Consider the following 13,367-nt stretch of genomic DNA (forward strand, 5'->3'; position numbering starts at 1 on the left):
GTGTTTGCATTGGTACCAAGAGAGAAAAAAAATAGATTGGCACAGTGTCATTTGTAAGGTCTAGTTATTGGTTTGATTGGGTTTTATTTGATCATCAAACAATATGTAGTTAAGTGACTTAAATATAGAAATACAACATTTACAAATGTGCAAAAACAATACAATTCGAACAGTACATGGCATCCACTCTCTATGTGAACACCACATAAACACAGGTGGTTTTTTTAGAGTACGATTCCATCTTACCAATTCAATACACAACCAACAAATAACATACTCGCAGAAGAACAAACTAAACTGGACATAAAACCGAAAACACAGATATTTAGAACTGCAAAGACATTAAAAGAGATAAAGCATGAAAACCTGATCCTAAAAGGGCAAGAAAAAGGGTAAGTTTGTTTGCATAAAATCTACCAACAATTCAAAGTGTTTTATATTTTATGAGATAAAAGGCATCAAGACGAAATATAAAAGGCACATGAGACAATATAAAAAGACAGCTTAGGTAGGATTTTAAAAGAATACAATAAACTAGAAGCTAAAAATAAGCTAAAATAGAATGAGAAAGTGAACAGGAGAATAAAAGTTACAGTGCAGCTACACTGCAGTGAGTGATATGAATATATATTCCCAAATTTGATTTAATATAAGTTGGTGGCAAACAGAAAAGTTTGAAGCGTTGATTTAAACAAGCTGAGAGTTGGAGCAGACCTCAAGCTTTCTGGGGGTTTGTTTCAGATATGTGGATGGATAAAAACTGAGCGCTGCTTCTCCATGTTTAGTTTCGACTCTGGGGACAGTAAGCAGACCTGTCCCAGATGATGCGTGAGGCTTGGATGGTTCAAAACACAGCAGCAGATCATAAATGTATTTTGGCCCTACACCAGTCAATGGTTTCCAAATCCTAATTTTTTACTGCATTTAAATAAGTTTTAAGATATAGTTTACTAAGATAAACTTGCACCGTAATGGATGGAGAAAACTGACAATTTTAAGATGCCACTGTAGATGCGAGTTCTTGTTTGAAGCCTTTGGAAAGCTCTGCATTTCTGATACGCCGTGTTCCAGTCAACAGTTGTTCTATAACCTCTATGACTGTGGTGCACTTCCTGCATCAAACTGACATTGGTTTGGCTTTACGCAAACAGAAAGCTATTTATAGCATCTCTCCCACTTTATTTCCTCCCTCCCTTTCTCTCCCTCTCTATCTCTCTCCCTTTCATGTATTTGCATTTCTGCTATGCAAACAGGAGTCTGGTGTCGAGTGCGTCAGTTGCTTGTCCCTTTTCTTTCTCAAGCCTCAATATATCTCAAAAAAAATTTTTTTCGCCCCTTCATTCCCTCGCTCCATGACTCCCCTCTCCTCCATCTCACTGTAGCTTTCCACCTCTCTCTCACCTTCACCCCCCCCCCCCAGCCCAGCCCCCCCCTCTCTGTCTGTGTTTTCCTTTGCTCAATTGTTTTGCTGTAGATTTGACCGTTATGATTAATGACCTCAAAGCCTGAGGAAAGCAAACAGAGAGAGACACTACGAGCTTGCCCTTCCCTTACAAACCTCCCCTTTTTCTCATATGTCAACTGCTCGTATGTTCTCGCTGAGCACATTACAACTTCTGGAAAAAAAGATCTACATAAATAATATGAGTCAGATTACCTGAGAGAAAGACTTTATATACACAAAATTATGTCTGATTTCTACAGACGACAAACCACCACCTGGCAGACAGAAACAGCTTTCCCTGACCATTGCTGTAAAGCCCCCGTTAATTATTCATTTATTCTTATTGCATTTTTACTGTAGTGTATGTGGTTAGTTAAATAATAATACAAATTTTGGTATCATGAATCTCTATATTAGTGCAGTACATGTCCAGTTTTTGATGTTGTTTCCCAGCATTTCAAAGCTTTTGTCGTCTGCAGTGTGTTCCAAATGTTTAATGAACATCAGAACAGTGACCACAGATGAAATGCAGACAAACAACAAACAGGTATTACTTACTAGGGATAGAATAGTTGCTGCACTTCCATTTGTGTGCTTTAAAGAAACAGTTTCACATTTAGAGAAGTATGCTTAATGGCTTTCTTATTGACAATTAAATGAGAAGGTTGTCATATGCTTTGTATGTAGCCACCAGTTAGCGTAGCTTAACATGCAGACTAGAAGCAGTGGGTAAACAGCAAACAGTTAGGCAGCCAGAGAGTCACTGTGCTCCAGCTTGTAACATAGAACCTAACCTATTGTTTTTACATTTATGTTTATGTTTATTATAAAACAAATGAATTACAAAATAATGAGGGAGTTTTACAGGGTTTGGTATGTCTAGACTTTCTGCTAAGTTAAGCTAATTGTCCACATTTCTAGCGTACAGACATGAGAGTGGTATCAATGTTGTCACCCAACTCTCAGCAAGAAAGTGGATACGTGTATCTCGGAAAATGTTAAACAGTTTCTTTCAACGTACACTGGATTTGAGTCAGACCCTTGTGGGGTAAGTGCAAACTAAGGACTAGACAGCTTGTGTAGAGATTTCTTAGCTAAGGTCTTATCCTGTTATTGTACTTCAGCATGATTATTGTACACTTAGCTTAAGTGACCAGTTGCTGACCACAAAGAGGCAAAAAAAAAAAATATATTTTTACCTTTCCCCTTGATTTATATATTGTTTATTATTCTAACAACTCTGGCCTCAGTGACTCCTTCCTGCCGTGCAGCAGAAGCACCATCACAGACTTTACTTTGCTCTTTGACTTTCTGTATAATTGTTTTCTACTTACCCTGTTTTGCTCGAGATCTGGTTTGCAGGTTTGAAAATAAACTATTCCAAGACACCGACACCATCTAGCACGATGTGATTAGGACAGCATGTAAAATCATTTTCCAAGCGCAATAAAGAAAGTGATTTCATTTTCACTGCAGAATACAATGATTGTTCCTCCAGCAAACTAATAGTGCTATCAGACAGAAATCATTGCACTAGAAGTAACAGTTCCATTAGAGGCTGAATGATAACGCAGAGATGGAATTGGGGCTTCAAATTGAATAATGTTGCAAGGAACTGCATTTGTATTGTAGTTTGTTTGGTGCTCTGACTGTGTCATGTATAAAGATAGAAAACACAAATGCGAGAAAACGGTATTGATGTTGAATCAGACTATAAATTAAATGGAAAATATTCAAATGCTGAAAGAAATTGCCATACTGAAGAGCGTGCAATACACAGATTTAGTCAACAGAACCTCTGGCTCATTACATATGGTGAAATATGGCTATAAAAAAAAGATGTGGCCCATTTTTGGTCCCCGCCCACAGCTTACTGTAGGCACGTCCATCCCGTTATTTGACCTTACAGTAGCAGTGGTAATTTATCTCAGCCGCTACTAGCTGTCTTGAGGTGTGTTTTGTTTCCTCATAAATGGCTGGTGCCAAATAGTGTCAGACTGAAAGGCAGGGAAGGCCTCTGGGAGCGTGTGTGTGTGTGTGTGTGTGTGTGTGTGTGTGTGTGTGTGTGTGTGTGTGTGTGTGTGTGTGTGTGTGCGCGCATGTTTGTATGCATTTGTGTTTCAAGCTGAGGCCTCTGGCTGTGACCCCAGTGTTAATCACACCACAGCCAGAACAACCACAGGCTCTATTGCGACTACTGCTGCTTACAACCCTCCTCTTCTCTATCTGTTTCCTTCTCTGTCCTTTCTCTCTCTCTCTATAACACCATACCTACAGTATCTTCCCTACTGTATTTCCCACTTACACATGATCTTTACCCACTCCTTTTGCCATTAGCTCGGGGATACAGTCTCCCTCGTTTTTGTCATCATCTCCCCATGACCTCCAACCATCACCTCTCCTCTAGCCTAGACCTCCCCTCCGGGCTTCTTGAGGTCAGTGTTTCTGAGCTCTGAATTAGTGGGGTTGCCCTGTCCTCCCTTCTCTGGCAAAGTCCAGAAGCACTACAGGCAGTTCTCACCTCTTGGCGTCCATGTGGTCTCTCACTCCCTAGCTGGGGTTGGTAAAAGTGTTGATGTGTGACTAGTCAGTCATGTTACCGGGCGATTGCTGTAGAGGGAACAGCCTTAGTGTCTGGCTGGCTGAAATGTCACTATTTGTCAGTCTGGATCTTATTCTCAAATTTAGTCTGTTAAGACTATTGGTCATGACATCATTTGACTCACCACCTCCCCGGAGTTTTGGGAGAAACCACACTACAGCACAAACAATGTCGATCACAGCAAGGGGCATGAACCTCCTACAGCTTTTCAAGAAAAGTCAATTCAACAGAAATCAGCTTGAACACTTGTCTTTGAGTTTGACAGAAAGCAAACACAGAAGGTAGGTCGTTGGAAATTCCTGTTTTGGTGAACTGCATGGTACAGCAAATCAATTTCTGGGTCAACTTTCTGGCTGACTTACTTGTCCTACATCATTTGATCACATAAAAGTTGCCTTTGATTTAGTTTTTGTGCGTGTTTTGAGTTGTCTAGTAGCAAATACAAAAGCACGGAGCATGTACCCAAATTACAACAAGACCAAGACATGCAAGCAACTCTTTTAAGCCGTGTAGGCACAGTGGTACCGTGACCTAAATGCAGTGACAGTTTTGTGTGTCAGCGTTCTAACAATTGCTAATTCGCACTAGAGACAAAGTGAAACCGGCACTGATGGAAACGTCATTATTTGTGCAGGTAGCTGATCATAAAATAAAATGCTGAACTCATGGTAGATCAAAAGTCTGGGGATCACCAAATGGATTATAATTCATCCAGAGGGGGAACATGAATATATGTGGCTAATTTCATTCCAATTCATCTAATACTTGTTGAGACATTTCACTCATAACCACAAAAGGAAACCTCATGGTGGCATTAGAGGGAAAGTCAAGGGATCTCACTAAAGTCACCTAGATTTATCATCACCTTGGAAGCAAGTATATCTGCACGAAATGTCATGGTAAGCTGTCCAAAAGTCGCTATGATATATCATTCTGGACCAAAGTGTTGGTCCGACCAACCGACAGACAGACACTTTTGATCAGTGGAATTGGATCTGCTCTGCCACAGAGTGACTGGACAACTTGCTAGCTGACTAACTAAAATGTGAACGTTGAGCTCTCTCAGTGTTGTGATTATCTCTTGGTTGTCCCTTTGTCGCCTTGTGACACCCGTGGAATCACAGTAGTTAGGTGTGTGCACACTTAGGCACACACAATCTCAGGCTGTAGGCAAGCTGAGGCGAAGAGTGTGAGTTACACAAGCTTTGACAGGGCCTAATTATACTTGTCTCTAATGAACTGTAATTACTGACATCCACCAGAGCATCGAGGTCTATAAGCTGAGGACTTGCAGTCATTAGGCTGCTGTGTTACACTGTTTCTCTATCTCTACTGACTGACTGAAAAATCTCTGTTTTCTGTTCTTGTTGTGATGTGTCAGTTTCTGCCTAACTGTTTTCTCATTTCTCTCTCTCTGCAGTTTGATGGTGACAACATGTACATGAATGAAAATAACCATGAGTTCCTCCCGCCAAACCAGGTGAGTTCAAATTGCCCCTAATGGAATACCTGCTATTTCATCTGTTCCCTGTGATTGTTGTGCAGCCATTTTTTGAACAAACAGAAAAAACATTTCTTATAGTCCTAGAACCTGGAGATTAAATACAGTGGAATATTTTGCTTTATTTTTTTTTCTTTTATATGTCGACAGCCTGACTTAAAAATAATCACTTTTTCTTTTTTAGAGTTTCCTTAAATATGAAGTATACAGATGATATAGTTGTTTTGAAATGTTATCCTCTATAAAAATAGAATATACACTGTGTTTAGTGTCTTTTATACACTGAAGCTGGAGTCTATCCCAGCATGCACTGGGCAGAGGGCATGGAACCACTCTGGACAGGTTTGCTAATCCATCACAGTCTACTTCAAACAGTCATAATTACATTTCTTCTACAGTAATAAGTATGAGAAAAGCAGAGTATCTGAACCAGCAAGTAAATATATCCAAATTCCACACAGGGAGAGCTGGGCCCTTCTTTCTCTTGAGCTGACAGTATCAACCATTAAGCTAACTCTGCCATCATAAAATTCAAATTCACTATATTCCAATTATGCAATCATACTCTGCACACTCTATTTTCACTGCTGGCTTTTCACTGGTAAAAGCCAAGCAGAAAACGCTGCTTCATTCTGAGTGAGTTTTGGCCTCATTACAAAGGATTTATTAAGTTAGAATGGAGGGGGAGTCCGTGCTCTTCTACAGAACATGGCAACCATGCCAGATACACTGTAGCACAGCTGGTTGTGAACAACTGGGAGACCATATGGTTGTGTTTGGACAGAGGGATTTGTGGAGTTTGGGAATAAGCCCATCTGACATACACAGGGGAGCAGCGAATTTGTCCCTGTCAATTGCAATTATTAGAACCGACCCATAGGCTACAGTAGTTCTGAGTTTGTGTTGCATTTGCTGTTTTGCTTAATTTCTTAATGCTGTGGTTTGTTAACGTGTGGCTCGGGGCCCAGAGTGAGACAGAGCTGCTATTGCTGCTTCTTGTACATGATTCCTAAAGTTTATTTAGATATCTCTGACAACAAATATGTCTGTCACAAAGTGAGTTTCAGTAGGATAGTGCTGTTATCTGACAGATTCCCCATGCAGATCCTTGGCTGTCTAAAAAAAGTCTCAAGAACAACTGCGTTCATCACCCATTTTTGATTCAGCACATGAAGTTTTACTGCAGTGCTGATTGACTGATTACAAGTCATGCTGATGCGCACAATGTGTTTTTGCTGAATTACTCGGGGACAGATAAAATATCGCAAATGTTGCATGGAAGATAGACACAGAGAGTGGTGGTAGGGGGGAGAGAAAGGTAGGGATCAAGGAAGCAAGAGAGACAGAGAGTGGGAAATAGCATGAAAGACGGTGATGGGATGAGAGACGATTTTGCTTTGCTCTGTGTTAGACTTTGTTTACTCAAGATCCCCTCATATTTGACATGTGCCTTGCTCTATTCTCCGCTTCACCAAGTTTAGCCTCTCCTTCCCTCTGACAGCTCGAACCAGGGAGGGCCTTAGGGGTGGACACACATGCCGACAACAAAACATAGAGATGGGAGAAATAGCAAAAAAATCACTGACATGCACACCTCCTTAGCTAATTCCACACTCTTTTAAGCTGATTTTAAGTATGTAGCGTGTCCACACTGGAAACGCATACTTCACAAAGCCAGTACTACTTGATTGAGTAAGATCTGCAATCAATAATACAAAAAGATTGTAGAAAGTAAATACTGTTTTTACCTTTAAAATACATTGAATTAACATACTTATTAATGCATGCATACATACATGTACACACAGTACATATGTACATGAAATTAACATACTTATCCATTTTATACAGGAAATGGTGCTTGTGCCAACAGACAATTAAACTTTACAAAGAGACTGTAAAATGTTTTTGTTTTTTTTGGTTTAGGTAAGCATGTTTCATTGGATTGGGTGTTTGATTGATTGGTTAAAGTTGAGCTTAAAGTACATTAAGAAACAGTAAATGTGTTTATGCTTGTGTTGTTTGCAAGTGGACTTGGTGAAAGAAACTCCGGGATAAGATAGCTGAAGGGATCATTGTTTATTAACTAGTTTTATTCTTGAAGAAACACGTTGTTGTACGGTGTATACATTAGCTGCATTATCCATAATATATTCCATCTTGAAGAAAACAAATCATACAGCCTAAAGCTTACATTTCTCTGCTCGCTGCTTTATTATCTGACTTTTCTTCTTCATCCTTCTTTCTCCCACTCTCTCTGTGACTCCCCCTCTTTTGCTTTTTCTCTCTCAGCCCCCCCCCACCTCCTTCAATTGCATTTAAATGCATTTGGGTCAGCGGTTCCACCTCCAAACTGTGTGAAAGTGTGTTTCTCAGTGCTCGGCTGTCTCCTGCTTCCATGTAATTGCTCTATATAATCCGTCTCACCTGTATCGATACTTTTCTTACACATAAGGTACATTCATAGAGGAAGTAAGCACGGACCTGGTGAGTAACTCAGGCCAACTCACCGCATCAGATAGTGAGATGCTTAGATGGGTATGTTCTCGTGATGAGTCACAAGGAAACAGGGTCAGTGCCATTGTCATATCGATGTTCCCGTGAACATCGTAGTCTGACCCTGCTTAGTTCTCTGCAGTGGTTCTTCCTGTCTTTCTCCTCTCCCCCAGCGGAGTGACAAAGTGTTAGTGATTCAATGACAAGGTCACGGACCCTGGTCTTGGCATCAACAAGCTCTTTGTCTGCCCCTCTGGCCACTGACCATTGCCGTGGCAACAATGTAGAAAAGAGTAACCAACGACGAGGAGCTTGTTCCAGTGTCTTCACAAGAGGTTTGATCTGAATCTCAAGCACAAAAAGAGACACACTAGACACAGCAAATCTCCACAGTGGGAAGTGGAAGAGCTCCTCCTAAGTAGAGAGGCTTTTTTATTATTATTATAAAGGTCTTAGTAGACCTTCACCTGAAGTGGGATTTCTCTTGCTAACACTTAACAGAACAGTGGAGAAGCGATGCGATCAAAGATAATGCACTGTGGAGATGCCTTCTCATAGCTCCGCAGCAAAGTGAAAGAAACAGTATACTTCATCAGCACTTTACCTTGACAATGCTTTGCTTTGATGTGTTTCTCCCTGACTTATGAATTCATTTAGCAGAACTGCTGTTTGAGAGAAATATGTCACAGAAAAAAGAACACGAGGAAGAAATGGAAAAGGGGTGGTGGGGGTGGTGGTGGTGGTGGTAGAAAGAGAGATGGAGAAACTGCGCAGGGGAATAATTCGGCTAATGGAGTGACTGTTTGGATATTCAGCAGAAGTAGGAACGGAGATTATGATCTTGCAATTAGCGTAACAAGGTTTTATTGATTGGCTGCCGCTGTAGCGTCTTTGCTGCCAAGACGCTGCATGTGGTTTTAACATGCACAGTGTGTGTGTGTAGCCCAGCCAGTCACACTAGTCCCACTACAAGTGGAGCAGAATCCAGCTCAGCGTTTACCTCCGAGCTGTGGCCATTTCCTGAGCATCAAAGCTGAAATATTATGGATTGCCGAGTTGAAAGGGTCTGTTTGAATGCCCGATGATAAAGTGGACTACATTTGCATTTTCCGCTCACTTTTAAGTTAATGCATTGCCCTCCTTCCCCTTTTAGTAAAAATGCAGGTATGAAAAGGCAGCTCCTGGTAACGACTGATTTGAAAGTTTGTCTGCCTGTTTTACATGTTGGGACACAAATCATGATTTAACGGTAAGTTTTGATGCTATTTCTCATCTCGGATATTATGTTGTAAGTCCATGCTGGCAAGGATTGTGCTGGCCCCTCGGGTGTTGTAATCGTAATTAGGGAGGTGTTCAAGTGCCAGCAGCAGATCTGTGAGACACACAGAAGCAGAGACAGATCGCAGTTTGATAGAAAGTCTTTTATATATATATATATATATATGGCAGCAAACAGATGTGATTATTATTAAGTTTGTACAACACAGTGACAGACTGAACTCATAATGAGGTCTCCATCTTATTTTTTATTCTTCGAAAATGCTTTCAGTGAAAGATTTAGTGGTGTAAGAGCTGTTGTTAACAGATTTGAAGAGATATGTCTGTTGAGTTTTAGTGCCTAAACTTCTAGAAACTCCAGTCTGATAAATACGATTAAGTCATCCTCTACGGCTCCCATGTGTCTCTCATCTTTCCCCCATATGTTTCTGATGAACCATTGTAGAACATGATCCCACAGTCTTTTATGTCCAACCTTTGACAAATCTATCACCTCGTCCCTCTATGCTCTGAATTAAAGGCCCATTCCACCTTTCCAGTTTAGATGAGTAATTCTCTTGTTTGGCTGCAGCCCAAAGCCCAGCCAGCATGTCTGGATCCTTGGCGGAGCGTGATTGGTCGGGTTCAGCCGTGTGTGACTGACAGGAAGCCCTCTGATTGGGGGAGACGGTATCTTCGGATCGTTGCGCTGATTAAAGCCTTGCGGCGGCGTTTTGTAAACTCCGGCCGTTTGGGGTCCCTGCACCAGCGCCCTGGCCCTGCTGGTCTGAATTACAGCTCGGCCGCATTAGTCTGATTTACAGCTTCCTCCTGCTGTTTAGATTGGAGCTGGGGACCAGAGTGGCAAGCTCCTCCTTCCCCATGCTTCCACCTGCCCCCTCCTCTTCCTATTGATTCTCCCACTTTGTGCCTCACCCTCTACTCGTCACCCCAATCTTTCCAATCCCCCGCCTCTTCCCCTTTTTATGCCACCTCACCTTGTTTATCTCATTTACACGCCCCCCCTTCCTTCTTTCCACCAGTCCTTCTGCTCTTCTACCTCCCCATTCCCCTCTCTACCCAACTCCCCCTTTTTGTATGTCCTTCTGCCTTTTCTGCCTTCCTTCCACCTCCCTATAACCCATCTCCCCACTCTCCCCCTCCACTGTTCCCTCTTCATCCTCCTTTTCTCAAATGTTTCCCCGCACCTCTGACAACATCCCTTCACCTTTCCTACCCAGCACCTCTCCCACCTGCCCCCTCCCCTCTCTCTGCCAACCTCTCTCTCTCCCTCTCTCTCTCTCTCTGTCTCTCTTTCTCTCTCTCTCATTCCCTCCCTACATCTTTTGTGAAAATGAAAACAAAGAGCAGCCTGCCAAAATATTTCTATAGCTGTTCGCTGACGAAGCAGGGAGCGGAGACAAAGCAAAAAGATGTGCAGGCATATTTGTCGCGGCAGCAGAAAGATGGAAAGCTCTCTCCCCATGGCCTTTTTACAGTCATTTGGACACCCCCCCCCACCCCCACCACCCCCACCACCACCACCACCACCACCACCACCTCACCCTCCTCTCACGCTCTTGGCCCGTTCAAAAGCCCTCTGTTTGAAATACTCATCTGACATGGCACCATGTATAAATGCACAGCTGTATATTTGTGTAAGGCCCTCGCTCTGCCAAGCTGTCCATCCCCCTGTTGCCCCAGGTGATCAGATGAAACTAATGGCAACCTTAATGTGTTTGTCTAGGCCTCTCAGCCCACTGGATAGAATGATGAGCGACCAAACACTCACTCTTGTTCTAGCTCACATGCCGAACTATTATAAAAGACATGAAATGGTGAATGTCTGTTTTCATAACCACAGAGATTTTCTATCTCTTTAAAAAATAAAACTTAAGAGAGGTTGCCTTTAACTACTTTTCCCTCATAGCCGTGAAAAAAAAACTATGGGTTATTAGAGAGGAAAATGTTCCATTGAACCAAGATTTGTTAGCAAAAAATACTTGGTTAATTATTGATATAGTATCTTCAAGATATGAGGAAAGCCCTGAGCTGACATCAATCCATGTTGGCTGAGGCTATTTCCTCTGTTTGCAGGAAGTTGAAACGAGGTAATATCATTTTTCTTATTAAGCAACACACAGCAAAGATATTAGTACAAAGCCTTGGGCAAACAGCCCAACAGCAGTGTATTTTTAGATTATATTTATATATTTGTGTTGCACTAAGAAAGGATTAAAACCTTTCTTAGTGCAACACAGGTGGAGTTAAACATGTAAGACAATACAGTATTCACTTTTCTGTGCCCGACCAGTCCTGATGCCACCCAGCAGCTATTAGTAGTTGAATTAACAAGAGTAAGCGTCTATGCTAGCAGCCTCACAGAGCTGCTAGCATGGCTAACATGCTGACAGACATAGGATTTTAGCATAGCATTTTAGCGTGCTCACATTTGCTGACTAGCAATAAACACAAAGTTCAGCTGAGACCAATGGGAACATCATTTTGAAGGTATTCGGTCATAAAGTAAAGTATTGAGCAATTTAAAAAGCAGACATGATGTTGGTGCGGACACTTTGTGCTACTGTCTGTACCAAATTTCATGGCAATCCATCCAATAGTGGTGGAGCCAGTTCATAAAAAGACAAAAATGTCAACCTCATGGTGGTGCCAGAGAAAAAGCCAGACACTGCCATGCCCGGAGGCGCACTGCTAACGTTGCTAAAAACGACAACAGTCAGGCCCGTTTAACTGTACTTGTTTGGGATTTAACTCTGACATCTGAGTTGCGGATATGCTGCGATGGTGGAGGCCCCTTCGTGGACACTTTTGTGATGCATCAAGTATGAGTTGCGGTGCAGAGCTCTAGTGAGAGACAGGGAGGTTCATTGACACTGGAGAGCTGTCTCCTCCACTCCCCTCCATTCCATTCCCCACCAGCCTCTTATTAACAATGGCACCAAGAGTACGAGGGTCCAGATGTTAGTCTCCTGCTCCCACCAGCTGTGCCAGCCTCCGATACACAGCCTCATTGACTCTGAACCAGGGAGGGGAGACACTTAAGAACACACTGACACCACACACACACACACACACACACACACACACACACAGAAAGAAAGAGATAGAGAGAGAGAGCAGACAGTAGGTTTTTGTTTAAAAACAAAAACAAAACCAAAAAAAAAAAAAAAAAAAATCAGGGATACCTACAAAATGTGCACAAAAGATTTCAAAAGCTATTACTCTCAGTTTTGTTCAGGCAGAAATGAATGTAGATACACATTCCATACACACACACACACACCCCAACCACATGCACTTTACACCCTCCTTCTCCTGGTGTAAAGCAGAGTTATTTGTGGGTGACAGGATCCTAACAATTCTCAGAATAATGCACATTTGTTTGGATGACTGCGCCATCAGCGCTCCCTTTGTTATTTTCAACATTGTTAGAGTCAGTCAGTACAGATCCACCAACCCTTTATTGTGCTGTGTTTTTTTGTTTTTTTTTGTCCATTTACTTGTTCTTATAACAATAATTAGTTTTGTCATTCAGACACAGACGTACCATTGTCTACATGCTAATAATGATTTTGACAGTGAGCAAAGAAAAGTAGATAACTAAAGAGTCATTAAAAATTTAAAGACAGTTGACCGGCTGCTGTGTTTTCTTGTTTTTTTGTGTTTTTTTTTTTTTTTTTTTGGCCTTGTCAAATCTCCGGGCAGCTTCTGTGTGGTCAGCAGTAGCAGTGGCTGTTGTTAAGCCTTGCAGAACAGTTAGTGGTACGCCAATGAGCAAAGTTAAAAAAGGCCTCCCTCTCCAGGAGACATGGCTGCTCTGAACAGAAGAGACAGAGGAGACTGGAAATAATACTGTATGTCTGCCAATGTAACATCGTAATCCTAGATTCACCCTGTCAGGCAATAAGTTTGATTATGGTCCTCATTTGAAATGTTGGAGTCATCTCTCTCTCTCTCTCTCTCTCTCTGTCCCCCCCACCACCACCACCTCCTCTTTCCTTCTCTGCTCCCTCCACCCCTCCCTCCACTCTCGCACTCGCACCCCC

The 13,367-nt window shown here is 42.0% G+C and overlaps 1 protein-coding gene across 3 annotated transcripts in view; it reads left to right on the forward strand.

The window, feature by feature from the left end:
• tox2 (TOX high mobility group box family member 2) overlaps positions 1-13,367 on the forward strand; it is a 112,167-nt gene that overhangs the window by 62,344 nt on the left and 36,456 nt on the right. For all 3 annotated transcript variants that reach the window (XM_056387157.1, XM_056387149.1, XM_056387164.1), the window contains exon 3: positions 5,467-5,526. In XM_056387157.1, coding sequence (XP_056243132.1) covers positions 5,467-5,526 — 60 coding nt within the window. The remainder of the gene's footprint in view (positions 1-5,466; positions 5,527-13,367) is intronic.

This window comes from Seriola aureovittata, chromosome 2 (assembly GCF_021018895.1).
Source record: "Seriola aureovittata isolate HTS-2021-v1 ecotype China chromosome 2, ASM2101889v1, whole genome shotgun sequence".
Taxonomy (NCBI): Eukaryota; Metazoa; Chordata; class Actinopteri; order Carangiformes; family Carangidae; genus Seriola; species Seriola aureovittata.